Source organism: Scyliorhinus canicula, chromosome 16, assembly GCF_902713615.1.
Source record: "Scyliorhinus canicula chromosome 16, sScyCan1.1, whole genome shotgun sequence".
In the NCBI taxonomy this organism is placed as follows: Eukaryota; Metazoa; Chordata; class Chondrichthyes; order Carcharhiniformes; family Scyliorhinidae; genus Scyliorhinus; species Scyliorhinus canicula.
The window spans coordinates 32,972,455-33,000,323 of record NC_052161.1 but is presented as its reverse complement, the minus strand read 5'-3'; the positions used below and the strand labels follow the sequence as shown (position 1 = coordinate 33,000,323).

Genomic DNA, 27,869 nt, shown 5'->3' with positions numbered 1-27,869 from the left:
CCTCTACCAATAAAAGCTAACACACCGTACGCCTTCTTAACAACCCTCTCAACCTGGGTGGCAACTTTCAGGGATCTATGTAAATGGACACTGAGATCTCTCTGCTCATCCACACTACCAAGTATCTTACCATGAGCCCAGTACTCTGTCTTCCTGTTATTCCTTCCAAAATGAATCACCTCACACTTTTCTGCATTAAACTCCATTTGCCACCTGTCAGCCCAGCTCTGCAGCTTATCTATGTCTGTCTGTAACTTGTAACACCCTTCCGCACTGCCCACAACTCCACCGACTTTAGTGTCATCTGCAAATTTACTCACCCATCCTTCTACGCCCTCCTCCTGGTCATTTATAAAAATGACAAACAGCAGTGGCCCCAAAACAGATCCTTGTGGTACACCACTAGTAACTAGACTCCAGTCTGAACATTTCCCATCAACCACCACCCTTTGTCTTCTTCCAGCTAGCCAATTTCTGATCCAAACTGCTAAATCACCCTGAATCCCATGCCTCCGTGTCTTCTGCAATAGCCTACCGTGGGGAACCTTATCAAACGCTTTACTGAAATCCATATACACCACATCAACTGCTTTACCCTCATCCACCTGTTTGGTCACCTTCTCAAAGAACTCAATAAGGTTTGGGAGGCATGACCTACCCTTCACAAATCCATGTTGACTATCCCTAATCAAATTATTCATTTCCAGATGATTATACATCCTATCTCTTATAAACCTTTCCAATACTTTGCCCACAACAGAAGTAAGGCTCACTGGTCTATAGTTACCTGGGTTGTCTCTACTCCCCTTCTTGAACAAGGGGACAACATTTGCTATTCTCCAGTCTTCTGGCACTATTCCTATAGACAAAGATGACTTAAAGATCAAAGTCAAAGGCTCAGCAATCTCCTCCCTAGCTTCCCAGAGAATCCTAGGATAAATCCCATCCGGCCCAGGCGACTTATCTATTTTAACACTTTCCAGAATCGCTAACACCTCCTCCTTTTGAATCTCAAGCCCTTCTAGTCTAGTAGCCTGTATCTCAGCATTCTCCTCGAAAACATTGTCTTTTTCCTGTGTGAATACTGACGAAAAATATTCATTTAGCACCTCTCCTATCTCCTCAGACTCCATGCACAACTTCCCACTACTGTCCTTGACTGGCCCTACCCTTACCCTAGTCATTCTTTTATTCCTGACATATCTATAGAAAGCTTTAGGGTTATCCTTGATCCTACCTGCCAAAGACTTCTCATGTCCCCTCCTGGCTCCCCTCCCTGGCATGCAAGGTATCATTGCATGTGGCATGTGTCCACCAAGACCAGTCACCTTCAATAACTAGAAGAGCTGTCACTTCTTCAAAGATCAGCTTGTCTTCAACAACAACAAAATCTTCATGCACATGTTTGGGGCAGCAGGGTAGCATGGTGGTTAGCATAAATGCTTCACAGCTCCAGGGTCCCAGGTTCGATTCCCGGCTGGGTCACTGTCTGTGTGGAGTCTGCACGTCCTCCCCCTGTGTGCGTGGGTTTCCTCCGGGTGCTCCGGTTTCCTCCCACAGTCCAAAGATGTGCGGGTTAGGTGGATTGGCCATGCTAAATTGCCCGTAGTGTCCTAATTAAAGTAAGGTTAAGGGGGGGTTGTTGGGTTACGGGTATAGGGTGGATACGTGGGTTTGAGTAGGGTGATCATGGCTCGGCACAACATTGAGGGCCGAAGGGCCTGTTCTGTGCTGTACTGTTCTATGTTCTATGTTCTATGTTCTATGTGCATTCACTTTCCTGGCAGCTGTCAGTAGTCAAATCCAGGCAAACCTTTTTCTCTACAATGAATCCAAGCTGCCTGTCGGACTGCTGAGAACCACCTTTCATACTATTGTGCACCCTTGGCCTGAAGGCCTCACAGCAAACCGAGACAAAACTCTGAATCTTAGACCTGTAGCTGAAATTAATTTGGAGATTGTGACTGCAACCATGGGCTGGATTCTCCCATAATGGGCCTATGTCTCCATGCCGGCGTAAAAACGTTGCCGTTTTACTCTGAATGTTCATGGGAAAAAGTGGAGCCAATTCAATGACCTGCAGGGGGCTAGCAGGGACCTAGAGTAGTTCACACAGCTTTAGCTGCGGATATGGGCCCCGGCACTCTCGTTTTGATCCGCGCATGCCAGCGGCCGCGGATGGCGGACTCGGACCGTGGAGGGAAACACTGAAATTAGAGCCCTCCAATCAACCGCGAGGATCTGTCTCCCGGCTGCCTGTAAGAGCCCCCCCAGTGTCCGAACCCCCTGCCCCCCACTAGGGCCGCCATGGACTGAGTTCGCAGCTGCCACGCGAGCATCCTGACCGCCAATGGGTAGTTAGTTCCACGCCATTGGGAACTCAGCCGGTCGGGAGCGGAGGATCGCTAGGCTGGCCTCTGCAATGGGCCCCCAGCAGCGCGAAGTACTCCGCGATCACGTCGATTCTTGGGTCCCCGAGAATCCCCGGACTGGCGCTGGGCCTGATTTCGACGTGAAATTGGATTCTCCACCCCTGCGTCGAACGCGATTTCAGCGCGGGGCTGCGGAGAATCCAGCCCCATATGTTTGGAGAAAAAAGTTAGTGATTCAAAGTGCATTTGTACACAGCAGCAATTTATATTCATGAAGGGGCTTTAACACAATAAAATGTCCTTCCTGTCCTGTCCTCCCCGTAGCTACTCCAACCAGAAAACCTGCTGTCGTGGGAAGGCATTGCTTAACCAGGAGACAATGTTGCTCAGTGAGCATCACGATTAAAAGTTGAATAGGATTCGGTGAGATTAAGGATGCGGCAGCAAAGTTTTGGACGACTTTGAGTTTACAAATCGCAGAATGTGAGAGGCTGTCTAGGAGTTCATGGAATAGCCCGATGCACTATCAATTACGCGAAGACGAGAGTAGGATGTAATCGAGGCTTTATTACACAGAGATGTGTGGCCTCCTACAGCAGCTGACGAAATGGCTGCTGTACGGGGAGCACACATATTTATTCTCCACCTACTGGGCAGAGCCAGCAGGCAGGGATCTACCCCCGTACCTGTAGTACAGGGGCCTTACTGTAAAGCACCTATAACAACATCCTCTATATACAATATATACATCAGTGGTGACTACCACATTCACCCCCTGTTAAAAATGAGTCCGGCAGGGGTTTTGGAGAACTATATACAGGAAATTGTGTTTTAAAAGTACAGTTAAAATTATAAATTCAGGCGGTCCGGTGCCTTAATCTGTCATAGAGAGCGCCGTAGTGCTGGTGGCGACTCTGGCGGCGGCTTGGTCTTCGGAGACTTCAGGAACATGTCGAAATCCTCATCACCGGGTGTGGGCCAGGGGAGGACGGATTGTCCCGGAGCGGGGCTGCGGTGGGATGCGGCGGTGGAAGGGAGGGTGGCACCGGGTCAGGGGGGGGGGGTGTGTGGGGAACCAGTTGGTGCTACGTCCCTGAGGGAGACTGTGTCTTGGCGGCCGTCGGGGTACGCTACGTAAGCGTACTGCGGGTTGGCATGAAGTAGCTGTACCCTCTCAACCAACGGGTCCGCCTTGTGGAGTTGAACGTGTCTATGGAGGAGAACGGGTCCTGGAGCTGCCAGCCACGTTGGGAGCGATACCACGGAGCTGGACTTCCTGGGGAAGGCAAAGAGACGTTCATGGGGGATTTCATTAGTCGCGGTGCACAGGAGCGACCGAATGGAGTGGAGCGCATCGGGGAGGACCTCCTGCCAGCGGGAGGCCAGGAGATTTCTGGACAGTAGGGCCAGTTGGACGGCCCTCCACACTGGCCCGTTCTGCCTCTCTACCTGGCTGTTTCCCCTGGGGTTGTAGCTGATCGTCCTGCTCGAGGCAATGCCCCTGTTGAGCAGGTACTGACGCAGCTCATCACTCATGAATGAGGATCCCCGGTCGCTGTGGAGGTAGGCGGGGAAACCGAACAGAACGAAGATGGTGTTGAGGGCTTTGATGACCGTGGCAGATGTCATGTCGGGGCATGGGACGGCGAAGGGGAATCTGGAATATTCATCAACCACACTGAGAAAATACGTGTTGCGGTTGGTGGAGGGGCCCTTTGAAGTCCACGTTGAGGCGTTCAAAGGGGCGGGAGGCCTTCATCAGGCGCGAATGGTCTGGCCGGTAGAAGTGCGGTTTACACTCCGCGCAGACCTGGTAGTCTCTGGTGATTGCCCTGACTTCCTCGATGGAGCTGGGCAGGTTGCAGGCCTTGATGAAATGGTAAAAACGGGTGACTCCTGGGTGACAGAAGTTGTCGTGCAGGATGCGGAGTCGGTCCACTTGTGCGCTGGCACATGTACCTCGGGATAGGGCATCAGGGGCTGGGTGAGCTTACTGGGGCGATACAAAATCTCGTAGTTGTAGGTGGAGGGCTCAATCCTCCACCTCAAGATTTTATTATTTTTGATCTTGCCCCGCTGTGTTCAACATGAAAGCAACCGACCGTTGGTCAGTGAGGAGAGTGAATCTCCTGCCGGCCAGGTAATGTCTCCAATGCCGCACAGCTTCAACGATGGCTTGGGCCTCCTTTTCGGCGGAGGAGTGCCGAATTTCAGAGGCATGGAGGGTGTGGGAAAAGAATGCCAAGGGCCTGCCTGCCTGGTTGAGGGTGGCGGCCAGAACGACGTCTGATGCATCGCTCTCGACTTGGAATGGCAACGTCTCGTCGACCTCGTGCATCGCGGCCTTGGCAATGTCGGTATGATACGGTTAAAGGCCTGGTGAGCCTCGGCTGTTAGTGGGAAAACGGAGGATTGGATGAGTGGGCGGGCCTTGTCTGCATAGTTTGGGACCCACTGGGCGTTATACGAAAAGAACCCCAGGCACCGTTTGAAGGCCTTGGGGCAGTGGGGGAGGGGGAGTTCCATCGAGGTCGGCCAAAGAACTCCGTTCTGGACCACATTGCCGAGGATGTCTTAACGGTTCGTGCTGAACTCGCACTTCTCCTTGTTATACGTGAGGTTGAGGAGAGTGGCGGTGTGGAGAAATTTGGCAAGTTTGATGTCATGGTTCTGCTGATCGTGGCCGCAGATGGTGACATTGTCCAGGTACGGGAAAGTGGCCCGCAGTCCGTACCGGTCAACCATTCGGTCAAGTGACGTTGGTGACGCCGAAGGGGACCCTAAGAAAGTGGTAAAGGTGGCTGTGTACGGGCGGTCCGCCTTACGGTTGGGGAGCTGGTGGTAGGCAAATTTCAGGTCCAATGTCAAGAAGACCTGGTACTGTGCAATCTTATTGACCATATCAGATATGCGTGGGAGGGAGTACGTGTCGAGCTGCGTGTACCGATTGATGGTCTAACAGTAGTCAACGAGCATCTTATTTTTCTCCCCAGTTTTGACTATTCCCACTTGAGCTGTCCAGGGGCTGTTGCTGGCTTCGATGATGCCTTCCCGAAGCAACCGCTGGACTTCAGACCTGATGAAGGTCCTGTCCTGGGCGCTGTACTGTCTGCTCCTGGTGACAACGGGTTTGCAATCCGGGGTTAGATTTGCAAAAAGGGAAAGTGGGTCGACCTTGAGGGTTGCGAGGCAGCACACAGTAAAGGGTGGTAGGGGCCCACCGAATTTCAGGGTTAGGCTCTGGAGGTTGCACTGGAAGTCCAGGCCAAGTAGCAAGGCAGCGCAGAGGTTGGGGAGGACATAGAGGCGGAAGCCGCTGAACTCCACCCCCTGGACAGTGAGAGTGGCGATGCAGTACCCCCGGATCACCATAGAGTGGGATCCGGAGTCCAGGGAGATTCTCTGATTGGCAGGGTGTACCGCGAGGGAGCAGCACCTTACCGTATCTGGGTGAATGAAGCTTTCAGTGCTCCTGGAGTCCAGCATGCAGTAGATATCATGTCTGTTGACCTTCACTTTAGTTGAAGCAGTCGCGAGGTTGTGTGGTTGAGACTGGTCAATCGTGACCGAGGTGAGACGCGGCTGGTCGTCGATGGTTGCAGGTGATGAGTGGCCTGATGAGGTGCCCGATGGGCAGGGGTCCCGAGTCGAGCAAGATGGCGGTGCCCACGAGCCACACGTGTCGTGGGGCAGGCAAGATGGCAGCGCCCTGGGGCTGCACGTGTCATGACGGAGGCAAGATGGCAGTGCCCGGTGGTCTTGGGAGGAACAAGATGATGGCGCCCACGGGCTGCACGTGTTGCGAGTCTAGCAAGAAGGCATCGTCCACTGGCCGCACATGGTCCGAGAAGGGGAAGATGGCGGCGCCCACTGGCCGTAGTGTGAATCAGCACTCAGTGGACAGGCAGATCAGACTATGGCATAGATTGAGGAGCACCAACGCCCATCTCTCTGCGGGTTATTATTAACCTCCTGCCCATGTCAGTGACCCCCGCTGAGAGTACCGACACATTCCTAGCACCCTGGACTGATGTGATATCCACCCTGAGAGGGTGGGAAATGGGGGTAATGGGTGGGTAAGGATGCGACAGTGAATCAGGCCAATATAAGGGCCTCCCTGGCCCTCAGAGATTGTCGGAACCTCACCTCTTCTCACCTGTCCTGCAGCCTCCGGCCGGGCATCAGCTTCCGCCCAGGTCTCATCCTCCAAGCCCTGTTGGTCCGGGCCCCTCCTCATCATCCTTGTCCCCATCCCCCTCCTCCTACTCCTCGGTGGCCACATGTTCCTTGCCACCAACCTTCAGCTCGTCGCACTGCTGCTGTGTGAGGTTGTGGAGGACACAGCAGACCACAACAAAACAGGTGACTCTCCGTCGGTGTACTAGAGTGCACCTCCAGCAGTTGAGGCATCGGACCAATGCACCGCTCAATGACAGTCCAGGTGGCTGCATGAGCCTTTTTGTACCGGTCTCTGCTTCAGTCTCCATCCTCTGTACTGGTGTCATTATCAGCAGATATCCCTTATCCCCAGGAGTCAACCGCCTATCCTGGGGTGCTTCTCGAAGATGGCAGGGATGACTGGCTGCCCCAGGATGTAGCTGACGTGCACACTCCCCAGGAAGCAGGCACACACGTGCATTATCTCCATCTGGTGGTCGCACGCGAACTGTATGTTGAGGGAGTGGGACCCCTCTTGGTCAACACAGGGCACCCCCATATGGCCCGGTGAGTGCACGAAGCATGCATGACATCTATGACTCCCTGGACCTGGGGCATCCTGGCGATGGCAGTGAAAACTGCTGCCCGGGCATCTTATTGGGACTGGTCCATGTCAAATACGATGTAGTGTTCCGCCGAGGCATCCAGGGCATTTGTGACTTGTAGCATGTACCTGGGGGCTGTGGCCTGTGAAACACCACACAGGACCCCGCTCAAGCCTTGAAATGGAACCATGGCATAAAGGTTCAGTAAGAAGTCTTACACACCAGGCTCCACATCATAAAGATTCAGGGCTGCAATGACTTTGATGGCCACCGGGAGCGGATGTCGTCGTCCTCCTCTACGTGGTGGCAAGTCCGCGAGGATATGGCACAGGTGACGCATCGTCTCCTGGTTGAGGCGGAGCCTGGAGCAGTGATAATTGGTTTCTTGGTGAGATCCCGATGGGAGGGGGCCAGTTGCATCACAAGCTGTTTAGTGGCTGGAACAGTTCTCGTTTTCTGCCTCTCCTTCTATTCACCGGTCTTGTTTCACTTGGGAGAAAGTGCAACAAGGCAAGAGAATCTGCCCCATGTGTGTTCTTTATTTGAAGGTAAAACAATAAACATATAATATTAACTGGGTGGCCGAGGAGTCAAATTTGACCTGTATGACAGCAGGCAAACCCTTCCCACCGAGGCTGCACTTTGTGCCGTTTCCATTACTAAGGAGCTCCGCTCAGCAGAATCCCTCAGTGTAGGAAGGACACCATTTTTAAATGGACCCCCGATCTCTCATATCACCCCGGTGATGCAATCCCCAAAGCCCCAACTCACCTACAAGAGGGTCTTCAAGCCCCTCCTTGCACCTAGCCAAACACGGGTAGGTCACCGCCAGGCCCAATCACTGGCTCGGGCACAATGTCAGCCTGGCATATGGCAATGGCAGTGCCCCAGCCAGCCTGACAGTGCTACATGGGTGCCTTGACAGGCTGACACCTGGGTGGCAATGCAAGGCACCTGGGTGGCACCAGCCATGCCAGCGTGCCACCCTTCCCAGAGGCCAACCATCAAGGGGCCTCCTAGCCCCTGGGGGAGCCCCCCCATTCTGGGGTGCGATGTGGCCAGTAGATTGCGCCCCAACTCTTTTCCACATGCAAGACTACTTGAAGCAACTCTGCAAACGATCAATCACACAACCAACTCAGAGACCCAGTAAAAATCAATTAGCAATTAACCTGAGAGTGGTCGATGATCACTTTGAATAGCAGTGGAGGGGGAACCTTCCTGCTACTGGACATATTCCTTCTCTTTATTTTTCATGGGATGTGGGCATCACAGTCGACAAGGGCAGCACGGTGGCACAGTGGTTAGCATTGCTGCCTCACAGCTCCAAGGTCCCGGGTTCAATTCCAGCATTGGGTGACTGTCTGTGTGGAGTTTGCACTTTCTCCCTGTGCCTGCGTGGGTTTCCTCCGGGTGCTCCGGCTTCCTCCCACAGTCCAAAGATGTGCAGGTTAGGTGGATTGGCCATGCTAAATTCCCCTGAGTGACCAAAAAGGATAGGTGGGGCTACTGGATTATGGGAATAGGGTGGAGGCATGGGTTTGGGTGGGGTGCTCTTTCCAGGGGCCGGTACATACTCAATAGGCTGAATGGCCTCCTGCACTGTTAATTCAATGATTCTATGATTCACAAATGTTGTCATCCCTCATTGTCCTTCAACTGAGTGTCCTCTGAGGCCATTTCAGAGTCTACTAAATAGGATCTAGAATCACATGCAGGCCAGAACAGGTAAGGATGCCAGATTTCCTTCTTAAAATAGTGCAAGATGGAGTTTTAGAACAATCTGTGATAGTTTCATTGTCAATAATACTGAGACAATCACCATTTTCTAGATTTACTAATTTAATTCAAATTCCACCAGTTTTCAAAGTGGGATTTGAAAACACATTTCCAGAGCATTAGCCTCTGGATTACAAGTCCAGAGACATTGCTAGTGCACAAACTGTCGTTCCTGTTTCGGAGAGGGTCTTAGTTCGAGCTGCAAGGTTGAAAAATTCAGCACTGACATCAAATGAGCGTTACGCACTGACTGATGTCACAATCTGCCTGCTCTGTACTTCCAGAGCCAAAACTACTGAGCCTACGGAGCCAAACTTTACAGCCACAGAATCTCATAGCACAGAAGAAAAACATTCAGCCACGTGCTCCTGCTAGCTCTTTGAAAGAGCTGTCCAATTTGTTTCAGTCCCTACTCTGTCCCCAGAGCCTTTCAAATTATTCCCTTTCAAATATTTATATACACCCTTTTTAAAGTTATTATTGAATCTACTCACACCATCCTTTCAGGCCATGCATTCCAGACCAGAACAATTTGTCTTGTAATATGCTTTTTCCTCATCTCACCTAATGTTCTTTTGCCAAGTATGGAAATATTTATTTCTTCTCATTGGTTTCTCACTTTTTACCCCAAAACACTTCATGATTTTGAGCACCTCTATCAAATCTTGCCATAAACCACTCTGCTTGGGTGCAGTGTTTATGAAGTAAATTGTTAATAAAATAAATGAAATGGAAAATTCATTCTCTCTGCAGGTTGGAAGCTACACCAGGTTGCTCAGATGATTATGTTAAAATATATGATGGGCCTTCAACAAGTTCTCCAGTGCTTTCCACAATATGTTCTGGATCAAATCGTGCATTTACATCATCGTCCAACGCTATGACTGTTTATTTCCAATCTGATTCCCAAAATACCAGTCCCGGCTTTACTGCAAATTACTATGAGGTGTCTGCAAATAAAAGTAAGTGTTAAATTACATCTCTTGATCTGCGCCGATGAAATTAGCATGGCAGCAAAATGATTTAGCAGATGTGACTACTTTCAGAGAGTTGATAAGGATTTGTTAAGATCTCCATTCATTATGCCTCGCATCATGATTCTTATTACAAAGAACTGTACAGAATATACTGCATAGAAATAAGCCAGAACTAATTTGTGTCCGTATGCCTTCTCAAGAGATTCCTCCTTTTCCAGCTGCCTCATCTCAGCCTGTCAGTGTATATTTCTAGTCCCCTTTCTTCCATGTAGTTTTCCTTAGAAAGTATCTAAGCAACCTTGTCTCAACCATTTCCTGTGGTAGCTTGTTCCACCCTCTGGGTAAATACATTTCTTCTTATTTCACAATTGGATGTATTAGGCTTATATTTTGGGTCCATGTTTTTGGATTCTCCAATATTTACGCTGCTGAATACATTCACATTTTTGACGCTCTCTGTCAGCTCGTTCCAGATTTCTTTCTCAAAGTCAACTACCCGACCTGTTCAGTTATTCCTTGAACTGTACTGGACACCATCCTTGTTTATTAAATTTGCACTTTCTCCATAGTTTCTCTGTGTTTTTATGCAATGGAAGATAGACTGTGCTCAGTGAATTTAGCGTGGCCTCACCACGGTCCTGTACATGTGGCATAACTTCACCACTGTTGAATTATCCAGCCTTGAAATAAATCTGAGTGCTAAATTATCATTTTAAATTATTTTATTGGCATGCAATGCTGTTTTTAATGATTTATTCACCTTTGTGCAAAGATCCCTTGCTTTCCTAACCCAGTCATTGTTTTTTATTATCTCAGGTTTAAGTGATGTTTCTATCTTTTTAAACCAAAGTGCATTGTCTCAAATATCTATCTGAAATTCATTTTCTACTTAACTGCTAAGTCTATAAGCTTTCTAATATATTCTCCAATGGTATCATTTGTAAAACTTGATGTTGTCTTGCTTGTTTCTCAGTCAAAACCATAATTTATGAAAAACCATGTGCTCAGCCCTGATCCTTGTGGAACCACACTTTCAATCGTTTTCTAACCTGACTACCCTTCACCTCCAGTCTTCGCTTCTCATATTTTGATCAATTTAATTTCCATTCAGCTAATTATCCCCGATTCCATATATCCTAACCTTTGTTATGGGTCCACTGTGGTAACTTCTTGATGACATTTGAAAATTTAAGTATGTGACATAACCTTTTAACATCTTCAAAGATTTCCATCTGGTCAACATAGGAACACAGGAACAGAAAAACATAGCAGCAGGAGTAGGCCACTCCACCGGTCAACCACATTTCGCCATTCACACACATTGTCACTGATAACCTACTTTTGTGTCATTTTCCTCCACTATTTCTATATCCCTTGGTGTGATTTGTATCCAGAAATCTATCGATTTGTGTCTTGATCGTGTTTTGTGATTGTCCTTCCACAGTCCTCTGGGGTCAAGAATTCTAAAATTCACCGGTGTCTGAGTGAAGAGATCCCTTAGCTGAGCCTTACATAGACTGCTCTTATGATGAGACTGTGTTCCTGGTTCTAAACTTATTAGCCAGCCGATCTATCCCGTCACGTCCCGTAAGAATTTTGTAAGTTTCAATGAGATCACCAATCATTCATCTAAACTCTCAAGAATACAGGGCCAATTTCCACCATATCTCTTCCTAAGACAATCCCACCATCCCAGGAAACAGTCTGACAAACCTCCATTGTACTCCTGCTGTGGCAAGTATATCCCTCCTTCGATAAGGAGACCAAAGCTGGACACACTACTCCAGGTGGAGGCTCACCAATGGTTTTACACAATTGCACCAATGCATCTTTACTCTTGTACGCAAATGCCCTAACAGTGAGAGACAACATACAATGTGCCTTCCAAATTTCTTGCTGCACCTGCGAGCTAGCTTTTAGTAACTCATGAACAAGGACAGCCAGGTCTCTTTGGACATGAACACTTCCCAACTTTCCACCATTGAAGAAATACTTTTTTCTACCAAAGTGGATAACTTCTCACTTTCTCACATTACTTTCCATCTGCTGTGTTCATGCCCAATCACTTATCTGTCCAAATCCCCATGAAGCCTCCTTGCATCCTTCTCACAACCGGATCAACGATTTCCCGATTAAGATGGAATGTGATATCGGAGCCACAGTCTCTGTGATCAGCCGCCACACGTACATCAAAATTTGCTTCGGGATACAAACCCTAGTGCTGAAAGGAACAGACACCTGGCTGGCAACGTGTACAGGGAAACCATCGGAGATCGCGGGCACCTTGGAAGTTCACGTGGAATATTGGTTTCATTCGGTGAACCTACCACTAGTGGTTGTGAAAAGTTCCGGCCCACATTTGCTGCCATTTGGATGGCAGCGAATGTGCCGAATGTACCCCAATGGACCAGATGTGGTGCTGGCATGTTTCCCAGGGATGTTCCAGGAGGCCCTCGGTACCATCCGGAGTGGCCTCCGCCAGGATATTGGTGGACCCGGAGGCTCAGCCACGCAGTTTCCGAGCCCAACCCGTTCCTTACGCTTTGAAACCAAAGGTAAATGCCGAACTGAACTGCTTGAATAAGCTGGGAAATCATCCGCCTGGTGCAATTTGCAAATTGGGCCGTACTGGTTGTGCCAGTTATGAAGCCCGCTGTGTCCGACTGCCTTTGTGGCCATGCCTATCACTCGTTGGTTTTGGACCCATATTCATGAAAATATGAGACCATCAACACGTAGGCTGCTCTTTGGGGTCTCATCGGCATGTGTCATATTCCAGAGAGTGATGGAAAATATCCTTTGAGGACTGCCACACGTGGCGGTTTAAGCAATTCCTCCGTCTATGAGCATCCTAAAAACCTGGAAGACATGCTGAATAGGTTCAAGGTGGCCGGGATCCGCCTGTGGCATGAAAAGTTCATGTTCCATGCAACAGAAGTGGTCTATTTAGGCTACAGGGTTGACAAGCAGGGTCTACACACATGAGACGATAAAGTTCAGGCCATCCGCAGGCACCAGTACCAAAGGAACCCACAGAGCTCCGCTTGTTTTGGGGCCTGGTCAACTATTAATAATAAGAATTGCTTATTGGCACAAGTAGGCTTTAATGAAGTTACTGTGAAAAGCCCCTAGTCGCCACATTCCGGCGCCTATTCGGGGAGGCCAGTTACAGGAAGTTCATCCCAAACCTGGCAATGGTTTTGGCCCTGCTGCAAATTTTTCTAAAGAAGGGCCAGCGGGGGATTTGGGATTCGCCGCAGCAGAGAGCTTTTGACAATGTAAAGTGCTGACTGTCTTCTTCCCACTTGCTGACTTTCCTCGACTCAGCGAAGCCTTGTTGGTCACATGTGATGTCTCACCCCATGGAATCGGGGCGTCTTGGGACACAGGATGGATGATGATACTGAGGGCCCCATTGCATTTGCTTCACGCACCTTGGTGTCGGGAGAGCGAAATTATGCCCAAATAGAAAAGGAAGGGTTGGCATTGATGTTCGGTGTTAGACGATTCCATCAATATTTCTATGGCCATGCTTATATCGATCACAAACCGCTTTTGGTGCTATTCAAAGAAGTTATGGCAATTCGTGAGGTGGCATCCACCTGCATTCAATGTTGGGCTCTCCTGGCGGCGTATGACTATATTCTGGAATATCCGTAGGGACGAAGATTCCCCATGTAGAAGCTCTCGGCTATCTCCCACTGTCCTCCAAAGGCATTCGGGCCAAGTAATCACATCTTACATTTTATGGACTCATTACCGGTAATGGCAGCCCAAGTAAAGGCTTGGACACAAACGGACCCATTTCTGGCCAGGGTCACTGCCACATTGTGCTGTATGGACCCAGGTGTGGGCTGGGTGTGGGAGACCCTTCGGGGAGTGGAGGAGTGCACAGTAACCTGAATAAAGCCAAACTCTCTATAGACATCACTACCGAGTGGTCGCTTGCCTGAGACTTTACATGTAGTTCACAGTTTTTTTTGTAGAAATAACATTAAATGTGTGCTGGCCCCTCTGGTACAATCCACTCTTGTATGGAACTTTTATATTATGGACAATGAGGTAGAAAAGACAACACGGAAAAAGGCCATTCATCCCAACTGGTCTTTGTCTGTGTTTATGCTCCACATGAGCCACCTCTCATTCCTCCTCACCTCACTCTGTCAATGTTACCTTTGATTTCAACTTTTGAGATTAACCAACTTCCCCTTAAATACATCAATGTTATCCACCTCAAGGGGACAAGTGAAAAAATGTTATGCCTCACATATCAAAGCTTTGTAAGCTTAAGGACTTCTGTCTGGACACCCTTCTACTTCATATTTTCTGGCGAAAACAGTCCCAGTTTTTTAGGTTTTTCTTGCTTGCTGCAATCTTTCTGGTAAATGTGTGATAGTAAGTGAAGGAGAAACTGTAATTTAGCAAATTTAGCAAAGCACTGGTTCTGATCAGAATGTAATGAGGACATTTATGGCATGTTCACAACGCTAGTGTTTAAAGAGATTGGAGAACCCCCCCCCCCCCCCCCCCGGTCCCCCTCCGTCCCCTCCCCACCCCCTGCCAGCTGCGAAATTTCAGCTGTAATTGTGTTTTTTTGTTGCAGTTGCCCCTACATTGGGGGATGGAGATTCTGATTCCAATCTAAGGTGGACTTCTACTTTTGGGGACACCCTCTTTGTGGGGCCCCGGTGATGACACGCCCAGCCCTCTGGTGACATTGCTCCAAATAACATCAAACACTACCTGCAATGGCATCAATGCCCTCCTCAGCTCACACAATGCAAGCCACAAAAATGCAGAACATTACACAGATCACTGCTTAACTGCTTAGTGCTTTCTAACTCATGAAAACAAGTCTATAATTGATTAATTAAAATCCACAATGCAAGCCACACAACCCACCCAAAAGTGCACATATCACTGCTTAACTGCTTCAGCACTTTTTGACTTATAAAAACAAGTCTGAAATTGATAAGTTGATAAGCAATCCTACCTGTTGAAAGCATGACAGTAGAGTGATGGTCATTATTGCGATCAATGTACCTTGACGTGAGCCAATGGTATGACTGAAGTACTGCACAGGCCAGTGCAGCACAGAATGAGCTGGAAAAAGTCCAGTTTAGGAGCAAATAATGCAATGAAATGGAGTGTCCAGTCCAAATCTAGTATCAGTGGTTTTGCTGGCAACTGTGTCGCAAGATTCCATTCTTTGTCCAGAAGAGACTTTCTGAAGGACAGTAAACAGCAATGGGGGAACGATGGTTACTCACCAGTTATAACTGTCTGCATGTGACCACCAGCCATTACATCAGACCACATGAGTTTTCTTTTGGTAGAGTGGCAGATGTTTTAGATTTTCTTGCTTCAGCAGTTGTTTGCAATCCATGGGACTTTAGATAGCTTTTCTTCTGCATTTGTTCTTCACAACATCAATGTAGGTAAAATCTTGTCAATATACATTTTCTGTTGTCAATATTGCTGAACTTGTCAAATGTTCCTGACTCATCATACTTTGCAGATAATTTTTCACACTTTTCAATGCAGAGAAGAATGTTTATCGGAATAATTTGTGACAGGTATTGTTAAAAATATTTTCAGAATGGTTTCATATTTGGAAAGGTTGCCTGCAAACCATCTTGTACAAGTTTTGGAAATCAAAGCACAGAGCTCATTATTATCAATGACATTAATGAATTGTTTCACTTCATCTTCAAAAAGATTTGTGTCTCTGCCCTCCCGGTAGAATTCAGTTAGTCTCTTACTCGTCCAAACTTTTGTTGAAGATCACACAAAATACTATGAATAGTATTTGGCATCTTTAACTTCATTAGTGAATTGGTTTCTGAGCTGTTCTACCATCATAGTGATGATGTCTTCATAGGTGCTCTGTGTTAAAAAGTTGGTTGGTCTTCCCTAAGCCACAATAATGATAACTTTTCAAATTCTCTTTGAGAAGCTCGTCAAATTTACTGAGATATTCAAGGCAGGCTAAAAAATTAATTCTTCGACTTAGCATTGATGACTCATCATGTATTATTAACTGAAGTCCCAAGGAAGCAGCAGTTGACTGTAAAAACACGTTTCAGCCTCTTCCTCCAGTAAGAACACTCCTTTTCAAACTGAGCCGATAATGCAGAATCAATTCTCCCATATAATTTACATCTTTGAAAAAACAGGGGCGAGATTCTGCGAAAACCGGCGGAGCGGGCAACTCTGGCGCAAAGGAGTGGCGTGAACCACTCCGGCGTCGGGCTGCCCTAAAGGTGTGGAATCCGCCACACCTTCAGGGGCTAGGCTGCCCCCGGAGTAGTTTGCGCTGCGGCGGCTGGTGCTGAAGGGGCTTGGCACTACGGCAACCGATGGCAAAGGGCCTCCGCCAGCCGGCACGGGTTGGCGCATGTGCGGGAGTGCCAGCATTGCTGGCGGTATCCCAGCGCATGCGCAGGGGTTTCATCTCTGTATTGGCCATCGCGGACTGTTACAGAGGCCTACGTGGAGGAATAGAGTGCCCCCGCGGCACAGGCCCGCCCGCTAACCAGACCACCATGGAGGCACCCCCCTGGGGCCAAATCCCCCCCCCCCCCCCGAGGACCTCAGAGGCCGTCCACGAAGCCAGGTCCCGCCGGTAAGTATCTGTTGGCATTTACGTCGGCAGGACTGGCCAAAAACGTGCGGCCACTCAGCCCATTGCGGGCCGGAGAATCGCCGGGGGCCACTGCCAATGGCTCTCGACCAGCGCGGCGCAATTCCCGTCCCCACCAAATCCCCTGCGCCGGAGAATTTGGTAGCCGGCGGGGGTGGGATTCACGTTGCCCCCCCGCCGCCGATTCTCCGACCCGGCCCGGGGGGGGGGGGGGGGGGGGGTTGGAGAATCCCGCCCCATATACTTAGTCTTAATATGAGGTTTAAAAGTTTCATGATCAGCAATATTTCTTGCAACATTCCCAGTCAGAGTACCCATCGACAAATTATTGTTTCCTTTTACTGGGTCAGGGAATCATTTGCAAACATAACAGTAGACTGACTTAGACATTTCCGAAAAAATCTACCAGTTTCTCCTTTCCGTCATGCCATTTCCCTTCACCTCAGAGAATAGGATGCAAACGTCAAAATGCTTTTCTCACATTTTCCATATTTCCTATGTTCTCTGGTCTATTTATTACAAAGTATCCAATCATACCCAGTGGAATAGATTTTGGCCATAATAAAATGTCTTCAGGGTAGGTTTCTTCCCTCACATCAGCTGAACAAGAATGAGCTTGAGCAGTATCTTGTAGTTTCATTCCCATTTCAGAGTCCACTTCTTGTTCAAGCTTTTCAGCTTGTGTTGTCTCCAGAAATCAGCAGGTCGCAGTCATCAGACAAGTCACCAAAACCATTAGTGGATGTTGTTGTTGAGGATGGAAGTGGAGTTTTGGCACTTCTCAAGACTTGAAATCTTTGAAAATAAAGTGCCAAACTGTCTTTTTGCCGAGCCTCAACCCTTTGCCTTGCTTTCAACTATCTGCATGTTTGACTGCCAGATTCATAGTGTCTCTTCACATTGACTGATCTGCCTTGACTTCACCGAATATGAATTTTCAGAAAAACCTGGCTTCTTTGCCCTCCTCCTCCAGGCCTAGGGGGATCGAGTCCCCCCTGCAGCTGCTCCCTTGATGACCTCAGCTCATAGGTGTGCCTGTGGCGGCTCACTGGCTGCCTGGTTTCTGCTACTGGCTGTGGTGATTGTAGATCTGAGTAGATGCAATACAACTGAGCAAACACTAGAGGGAGCACGGGAGAGCTATAAAATCACAGGGACAGGAAGTGAGGACACACTTTACGGAAGGCAGAACTCGTAGCAGGACACAGACACACAGGCAGGCAGCACTTGAGGTAGCCGTAAGTTAAGCTCTGAAGAGAGAACGAATTCACAATAAAGCATCTTCTCCACCTTTGAGACTATGAGCTTTATTAAGACACGAGGAACAACACATGGTACCAAGAGTGGCTTCAGGCGCTTACCACAGGACAACTCAGCTGCAGACACAGAAAGAACAAAATGGCATGGAAATCTCCTACTGGACAGTGGACTTGGGAAGACATCGCTTATTCGAAGATGTGACTTGGAACCCCACCTCAGCTGGACACGACCGGCAAAGTAAGAAATGTCTGGAAAATATTTAAACAAATGTTCGATTTTTATATCATAGCTAATGATGTAGCAGCAGCTTCAGACAAAATTAAAATAGCAATGCTCATCGCAGGACATGAAGCTAGGAAAGTATATAATGGATTTAAATACTCAAAAGATGAAGACAGCAACAACTTACAAACAATACTAAACAAATTTGAAGAGTACTGTAAGGAATTTGAACAGCACGGTATGCTCAGAGGCCAAACTGCACAGAGATTGAGTGATGCAAAACTCTACAAAAAGAAAGGGTTCGGTCAAGAAATCGCGAGTGAAAAGTACAGATCAAAAAGAAGAAATAACTTGAATTTTTCACAAAGCCAAAGCGCTGAAATCCAGTCCAGATCGAAAGGAAAAGGTAACTTACAACTTTCAGAAAGAAAAAACGCTGAAATCCGCGATAAAATGGCGTTGGAGTACATTTTACAGTCTCGGGCAGACGAAGAACAAAAAACTGCGTCTGCGCATGCGCAGGAACCGGAAGCCGCACATGCGCAGTTACAATCACCCGTTTATCGTTCTGCGCATGCGCAGTTTAAAAAAGTGTGTGTTGCTGATCGTCATGCGCATGCACACGCCGCACATGCGCAGTCTGAAAACGTTTTGGTCGCGGATCGTTATGTGCATGCGCAAGCCGCGCATGCGCAGTGGACACAAAATCGCACAGTAAAGGAAGGCCGATTTGCGCATGCGCAATTGATTCCTACGCATGATGTCATGAGCGTCATGACGTCTGAGCATCCGGACCACGCCTACTTAAAAGGGAAATGCCCGATAATTGAAAACAAGATACTTAAAGCGGTAAAACCAAATTTTCTTGCCTCAGAACACAAAAAAACGCCTGAACTTAAACCAGCAGTTGAAAACAACTCTCACAACGCCCTGGAAAAAGCAGTCTGCACCACCCAAAGTGAAGAGAACAAAAAGAAATCCGAAACAAAAAAAGATGATTTGTTTTTCGAAGAATACTACTCAGACATGGCTGAGTTACTCGGATATGCTGATCACAGCATCAGCGACACGGTCGCAAAGCTCAACACAAATCTACTCGTGGTAGATGAATCCAACCAAGATGATTTGGTTTTCGAAGAATACTACTCAGACATGGCTGAGTTATTCGGATATGCTGATCACAGCATCAGCGACACGGTCGCAAAGCTCAACACAAATCTACTCGTGGTAGATGAATCCAACACCATGGTGCAATGGCAGATCGTCGATACATTGGATGACAGCAATACCCAAGATGAAGACGACGCCACACAGAGAGCACAGAAAGACTCCACAGAGAGAGCGATGACAGGCTCCACAGTGAGAGTGATGAAAGACTCCAAAAGGGAAAGCAAGCAAACACTCCCTGGCGAACACCATGTATGAACAAGACCATGAAGGTCAACCCACCGTATCTGAGCAACCGCAAGCAGACTATGAAAGTCTACCAAGCTCACATAATCAAAAAGAAGACAATGTACATCTACCCACTGCATGCGAAAACAGTGACAAGGTGATCACACTCGACATACAGGAGGTACAGGATCACAGCGAGACAGACAGTTCTCAGCTTGTCTGTACAGAAGCATAGAGTAGGGCCACCCAAGAGTCCAGAGAGACCACGCCAATAGAAACCATCCAGATTTTGACTCCAGGAGAGGAGCGCCAAGAGTCCAGAGAGACCACGTCAATTGAAATCATGAAGATTTTGACTCCGGAAGAGGAGGACCAAGAGTCCAGAGAGACCGCGTCAAATGAAATCGTGAAGAATTTGACTCCAGAAGAGGAGCACAAAGGAGGCAAAGACGAGGAATCAAATCCACCACAAATGACTGATGTCACCAGCATCAATGCAACATCAGATCATTCTCACCATTCTCGAGACGAAACGTTAAATGCAACAGATTCCACAAAGGACACTCGCTCCAATAACTGTGACAATGACTCAAATTATCCACACGGGACACTCATTGAGCATAACAAGAAAAACAAAAATCGCAAGAAGCACTGCAGAAACAAGAACAACAACAGCACCAACAAAAACTACAAGCACAACGACAAAAACTACAAGAAGAACAACAAAACCAACAAGAAGCATAACAAAGATAGCGACAACAACAAAAACAGAAACGACAAAAACAGCAACAAGAACGGCAACGAAAACAACAAAGACAGGAACGACAGAAACAACAGCAATGAAACAACGACTTGTATAAAATGGTACAACTCTGCACATGAAGGACAATGCCACAGCACACTGCAAAACAATGACAAGACTACAAACATGCCATGGGATGACAACGAATCGCGCAAACTCACATCTGCTCCAGAACAAGCAAGCACACCAGCTTTCAAGGCAGATGACATAATAAATCGATACCACAAGCACAGAAAAAAGTCCATGTCAGTCAACATCAGTGGTTCGACCATGCAAACACCTCGGGATGACGCATTGGTTACTTAAAATAACAAGAACAATGACAACATTCACCACGTCAACAACAAAAGAAAAAACTCAGTGAATAAATTCATCACGTTTGGACTCATAAATGTTCTTATTAAGATTGGACTCATAAATATAAATTGGCTTTGTAAAATATGCAATAGCACCATCACTTGTATAGATACACATATCATAAGTAACTGTTTTGTACAATTTTCTTTAACGATGTACAGAAAATATGTAAAGAAAAAAGGGGGGATGTGGTGATTGTAGATCTGAGTAGATGCAATACAACTGAGCAAGCACTAGAGGGAGCACGGGAGAGCTATAAAATCACAGGGACAGGAAGTGAGGACACACTTCACGGAAGGCAGAACTCGTGGCAGGACACAGACACACAGGCAGTAGCATTTGAGGTAGCCGTAAGTTAAGCTCTGAAGAGAGAACGAATTCACAATAAAGCATCTTCTCCACCTTTGAGACTACAAGCTTTATTAAGACACGAGGAACACCACACTGGCAACCTGGCCTATGCTCTCGCCCTCGCTAGTCCAGTTGTCTAGCCCTTCAACTGTGGTAAAGTTGCCCGCTGCTCCCTGTAAACCACGCCAGCGCCTGCCTGGCCCTCACACCTCTCAACTGCTCACCTTTCGCTCGGGTGGCCGGGCTGAAGTGATAACTGCTTGTGCATCTGGCTGATGCTTGCTGGCTTTATCTGTCCTTCCATGGCCTGGCCTCTGTTCTTTCTTTAGTTGGTTACCCTCCTCCACTCCACAATCCTGGCTTGGTGGTTCAGAGTCGCTCCGCTGCTCCCCTCGACGGCGTTTGGCCTTGCTGAAGGTATTGCAGGCTCACACCCTGACATAAGGTCGCGACCTCACTGTTGCCTCAGGCTGCCGGGCACAAATGTCGGAACCCTAGTTGCTGCTTTACTGACGTTAACTTCAGAAACGTGTGACGAGAATAAGGAGATCCGTCTGAACTGCTCCCAAGTCACCATCACCTCTCAACGTCTGGGACAGTGTTTTCCTGCTCTAAGTGGGCTCCACCAATTAGAGCCCAATTGCTCTGCTTTTCCTGCAGGATTGAGTCTATCATGTGAACTGTATTGTTTGGGGTACATTCTCAAAATTATAGTTTGACAACAAAAATAGGTTTTAAACAGCCTTGGTTGATTAATCCAGGTTGTAGGAACAGGTCAACACTCCTGCCGCAAATCGAGGAAATGAGGAAAATCTAGAGCAGGAAAGATTCTCAGGATTTCTAACTTATATTGTCTGCCTTTACAGTGACCAAAACCTTGGAAGAAGTGATGATACAAAATTGCTCCAGCTAAAAAATGTTTGTTTTATAAATTAATTCCCTCACTTTCCAAAACATTATCATTACTTAGTCTTGATCAAACGGTATTTGAATTTTAAACACGTATTTAACGTTTTCAGCACCAGCTCACATTATACATAGAAAGTTATAGAGTATTTTGTCTCTCTATGATGAGCTCTCAATAATAATGAAACAGTAAGGAACACTATTTTACTTAATTGGCTGAAGTGACCTGGTTTTCCTTAATCTTCACATCATAACTTTCTCCTCTTAGGTTTCTTTCCTGAAACTAATGATTTTAAATGGGGTGCTGTATTATACACAACAGCAGTACTTTGTTTTGACCAAGAGGTCTTTCTTTGCATGTGAGCCAAGATATTGAGTGGTTTTCAACTGCTCAACACAAAGGATGTTTCAGAGTACAGTTTAAACATAATTAAACAATATTATTTGTTATTTATTAAAGTTATATCAATGACCCGAGTCTATGCTGGTGATGTTGTAAATGTTACAATTGTAAATAGGAAAATGGATTTAAAAAAGGAAAATGAAATAAACCATGGACAATGGGTGAACATAAGATTGTGCTGTTCAGATTTGGCACTTTATGGAGAAAATCATTTTTGCTGAAGTGTGACTCATCAAATTATATCAGAGCTAAAGGGGTAAATTCTCAAGGAGAGTAAAGACAGATATATTAGAGGACAAAAATACAGCATATTTCAAGTTTCTTATTTTCTCATTTCATTGTTGTTACTAGATACACAATGTGGAGGCAAACTTGACGATGATAGTGGATCATTTACCAGCCCCAATTATCCACGGAGATATCCAAACAATGCGAAATGTACTTGGTATATACTTGTGGACAGTGATGAAAGAATACAGTTAGTCTTCATTGATATTCAGTGAGTAACAGTGTTTCTACTCAGTGTTACTGGATAATGTCAGAGGTATCTATTGGCTAATAACCATGGCCATTGGATTTATTGATGTTTTTAGCCTCTCGTGCCTTCTAAGAATCTGCTGTAAACCTTGCTGGTGTCTCACAAGCAGCTGCATACCACTGTATCTTGCAGATCACACATACCCTTATTGCGATAGCTGGACAGTACAATTAATTTCATACAGATGGTACCTCCTGGGCACATCGCACAGAGGATTTTGTCACAATAGCTGAACTCCCTGGCATGCAAGGTATCATTGATTACACCCATGTGGCCACCAAGACCAGTCATCTTCATCAACTAGAAGAGCTTTCACTTCTTCAAAGATCAACTTGTCTTCAACAACAACAAAAGCTTCATGCACATGTGTGTTCACTTTCCTGCTGTCAACAGTCAGCTTCCAGGCAAACCTTTTTCTCTCCCCAATAAATCCAGGTTCCCTGTAGGCAACTGCTGAGAACCCCCTTTCATACTATTGTGCATCCTTGGACTGAAGGACTCTCTCTCAGATCAGGGTGTTGAGTTTATGATTGGGAGACACTTTTGCTGAGCTTTTGTGTGACAAACACATTTTCTTGGTTATAAAGCACCAGGCAGTCAGCCTTTCCACTGCTTGTGCCCTAATCTCTGCATTTTCCTGAAGCTGTCTCGCTTTATTGATCAGCAAAGAAAGTTGAACATTGTTCCAACACTGAAAATTATCATACAATTTCCCTGACAGAAAACAGAGAACATTCAATTTGTAATTTTGTCTCAGCAAACCGAGACAAAAAGATGAATCTTAGAACTGTAGCTGAAATTAATTTGGAGATTGTGCTGCCACCATATGTTTGGAGAAATAAGTGATTCAAAGTGCATTTGTAAAAAGTAGCAATTTATATTTCTCAAGGAGCTTTAATACAATAAAATGTTCATCCTGTCCTCTCCTATTGGTAGCTAATCCTACCAGAAAACCTTCTGTCATGTGGAGGTATGGTTTAACCAGGAGACAATGTTGGTCAGTGAGCATCACGTTTAAATGGTGAATAGGATTCGATGTGATTAAGGATTCGGGTGGCAGAATTTTGGACAAATTTGAGTTTACAGATCATAGAATGTGAGACTCTGACTAGGAGTTCTTGCAATAGTTAATCCTAAGGCGCGATCTTCCGAAAAACTGTCCAAGGATGCCAGCGAGCGGGAATTGTCGGGGATTCGTGGCTGGCAACACTATTCAGCGTTAATTGGTCCACTTAATGAGGCCTTATGGACTTCTCACCCCGAATGCAGGCTCGCCCTGATTCGTCGGGACTGCACTTGCCGGGTCGGAGAATAGCTGGGGGCCGGCGTGAAGCCTGCCCCCGCAGTCTCCGAATGCTGAAAAGTCGGCGAGGCATCAATCGGCCGCCCGCCTCGGAGAATGGCGGGGGCCGGAGCGATGCTATGGACCCCGGGGCTGCCTGTATTCTCCTGGCCGGGTGGGCTGAAGTCCTGCCGACGTGACCACGTACAGTGTGGAGGTAGGTCACTGCGTGATGGCGAGGCCGCAGTCTGTGTGTGTGGGGGAGGGGGGTGTGTGGGGTGGGGGCTGTGGGGGGTGGGCTCTGTGGGGAGGGGGGGGTGTTGAGGGTGAGTGCCGGGGAGGGCGGGCTGAGAGCGAGTCCCGGGGAGGGGGGCGGTGAGTGCCGGGGAGGTGGGGGGGGAGAGAGAGCGAGTGCCGAGGAGGGGGGCTGAGTGCCGGGGAGCGGGGGTGAGTGCGAGTGCCGGGGACGGGGGGAGTGTGCGAGTGCTGAGGAGGGGGGGGGGGGGGGGAGAGTGCCAGGAGGGGTGGTGAGTGCCAGGGAGGGGGGCGAGTGCTGGGGAGGGGGGCGAGGGCAAGGGAGATCGTCCGCCTGGCTAGATGCCAACCTCCAACAGTTGCACCCATGCAGCCCATGGCACCTGGCTGCGGGGGGGGGGGTTGCGGGTGGGTGGTACAGGCAATGATGACATGCTGTCGTTGTCGCCGCCCCACCCCCCGCAGGCCGTCATGTTTTCTGATCACGCAGCGATGTTGGCCGCCATGGCGGCAGCTGCTATTCTACATGTTGCCCTGGAGGAGGAGGAGGAGCGTGCCAGAGAGACGCCGCAGCCTGCCGCAGAGGAGCATGCTGCAGAGGAGTGTGCCAGGCTGCCGCAGAGGAGCATGCTGCAGAGGAGCGTGCCAGGCTGCCGCAGAGGAGCATGCTGCAGAGGAGCGTGCCAGGCTGCCGCAGAGGAGCATGCTGCAGAGGAGCGTGCCAGGCTGCCGCAGAGGAGCATGCTGCAGAGGAGCGTGCCAGGCTGCCGCAGAGGAGCATGCTGCAGAGGAGCGTGCCAGGCTGCCGCAGAGGAGCATGCTGCAGAGGAGCAGGCGGCAGCCGCCCAGGCTGGAGGGCCACCCGCCCGACAGGACAAGGAGGATGAGGAGCAGGGGGAGCACGAAGAGGAGGAGGAGCACGAGGAGAGGGAGGAGGACGTTGTGGCGCCACGGCGACGAATACGCCGGACGAGGCCCCGTGTGTACCGGCCCTGTTCGTTGTACCAGGACCTCACGGATCGGGAATGCAGGAGGAGACTCCAGATGAGCCGGGAAACCCCCACTTTCTGGCACACCTGGCACCGCGTGGCACTGGGGGAGGACACCCTCTCCCCGTGTCTGTCAAGGTCACGGTGGCCCTGAACTTTCATGCCACAGGGTCATTCCAGGCACCGAGTGGGGATCTGTCCGACATCTCTCAGACATCGGTGCACCGGTGCATCTGGGCAGTGACGGACGCCCTTTATGCCATTGCGGACCGCTACATCCAGTTCCCTGTGGACCGGGCGAGCCAGGATGCCCGGGCCGTGGGCTTCTCTGCCGTGGCCGGTTTTCCCATGGTCCAGGGGTCGATCGATGGGATGCGCACGTCGCCGTGCGGCCACCTGCAGATAACAGGGCCCTGTTCACCAGTAAGAAGGGGACCTATTCCATGAACATCCAGGTGGTCTGCGACCACCACATGATTATCCTGCACGTCCGCGCCCGGTACCCGGGAAGTGTTAATGACTGATACGTGTTGTCGCGGTCTTACATCCCCGGCATGTTCGAGGGACGCCACCCCAGCTGAGGGGCTGGTTGCTGGGCGACAGGGGTTACCCGTTGTGGTCGTGGCTGATGACGCCTGTACGGAGGCCACAGAGTGACGCGGAGAACAGCTACAACGATGCTCATGCAGCGACAAGGGGTGTGATAGAAAGGTGTTTTGGCGTGCTCAAAATGCGTTTCATGTGCCTGGACCTCTCTGGGCTCTCCAGTACATGCCAGATACGATCGGCCACATCATTGTGGTGTGCTGCGTCCTGCACAACACTGCCCAGCAAAGGGGCGATGTGCCGCAGGCAGAGGAGGGGGGAGTGGAGCAGCAGGAAAAGGCGCAGTCCTCCGCAGATGAGGGGGTTGGGGGCAATGGTCAGGGCAGATGGGCTGGACATCGGCACGGGATGGGCTGATAGCCGCCCGGTTCACTGACTAGGGGGCGTGGGAATCGTCGAGTATGGCCACATACCGCACACCATGGCAACATCCGACCACCCTCTCCCCCCCCCCCACCTCCCCAACACCAACACCCTAACTCACCCACCCACCAAGCACCAACACCCTCACCTATCCCCCCCCACCCACCCAGCAACTACCCCCATCCCACCCGCATGCACACCAGCCTTCCATTGCAGATCCACCTGCGGCACGATGGGCCGGGCTCACACGGTCGCCGGTGGAAGCATGTCTATTGCAGGCCATGGAGGATGATGACGACCCGCTCTATGCTGAGCTCCTGGCTCCACATCGTTGGACAATGTCTGACCCATGGACACAGTACCACCCTCCACCGGACCGTCCCTGCATGCGGCCGTGACACTGCAGCGCACGGTGTCATCCTCTGCCCGGGGAAATGGAGAGGGCGGCCCAGGGGGAGGGGGGGGGGCACACTCACCTGGGGCCGACGTAAGACCACCTCTCACACACACATTGGCGCTCAACGTACATGACACCCCCCGAACGCTTCGGACAGAGCACAAAGGCAGCTTCTCTAGGTGTGAAAGTGATTTTAATAACAAACAGTCCATACACGTGCCCTAGCCCCTAAAACTCGTCTGTGCCCTGTACCCATGCCAACTTACTCAGTGTCTAATTGTTTGGCCTTATGGGCCTTTTGACTACGTTTAGGTGGTTCCCCAGGTGGTACAGCAGAACTGGAGGTGGACTCCTGCGATTCCTGCCCTCTGACTTGGGATCCCTTTGGCGGCTGTTTCCTGGGGCGGCCCGGCCTAGATGGGCCAGGCTGCGGCTCAGGCGACTGGAAAGGCGAGCTGCCAGCCTGTCCTGCCCATTGCCCACCAGATGCACCTGGACGGAAGGGTGGGGGGGAGGGGGGGCAAGGTGCTGCAGTGTTCCAGGACCTCCCCTGCAGGGGGACCCGGGACGGGCCCCAGCACCTCCACCTCCCTCGGGGTGCCGGATGGCCCATCTGCAGGGGGTGCGAACGGACTGGCCATCCGACGCCCTCTGGCCATCTGCCGCTGCTAGTCCTGGAGGCCCGTGCTGGTATCGACAAGGGTCTGCGGGTTTGCAGCCATGGAGCTCAGGGTGTTGCCCATCCCTGTCTGTGACCGTGCGACGCTGGCTAGCACATGGGCAATGGCGTCGATGGCCTCAGCGATGGCCTGCTGAGACTGGATCATGGCCTGCAGGGACTGGGCCATTGCCTGCTGGGACTGCGCCATGGCCTGCTGAGACTGAGCCACGGCGTTGAGCGCCTCTGCCACCTTCCACTGGCTCTGGCTTCCTGTGAGAGGGAAGCCATGTCCTGGGCCACACACCCACTTCACGGAACACCCCAGGCCTCGCATCAAGCTCCCCATGTCTGACACTGTTGCACCCATTGCCTCCACCACGGATGCCATCTGTGCGGTTTCGACTTGGGTGGCACGCATGACTGGCACCACTCCCAGCTCCTGGACGCGGGCGCACTCCTCCACCTGCGTCTGCCGCTGCTGCAAGCCAGCCGTCATCCTCTTCCTTCCTCCCAGGTTTGGTGGCTGCATCGGGTCTATGGGTGGGTGT

General features: G+C 49.4%; 1 protein-coding gene across 1 annotated transcript in view; it reads left to right on the top strand.

The window, feature by feature from the left end:
* The window catches only part of LOC119979709 (cubilin-like), a 225,388-nt gene that overhangs the window by 123,054 nt on the left and 74,465 nt on the right, over nt 1-27,869 (top strand). Inside the window, exons 15-16 of the mRNA XM_038822269.1 lie at nt 9,668-9,876; nt 22,582-22,729. Of these exons, the coding sequence (XP_038678197.1) occupies nt 9,668-9,876; nt 22,582-22,729 (357 nt within the window). The remainder of the gene's footprint in view (nt 1-9,667; nt 9,877-22,581; nt 22,730-27,869) is intronic.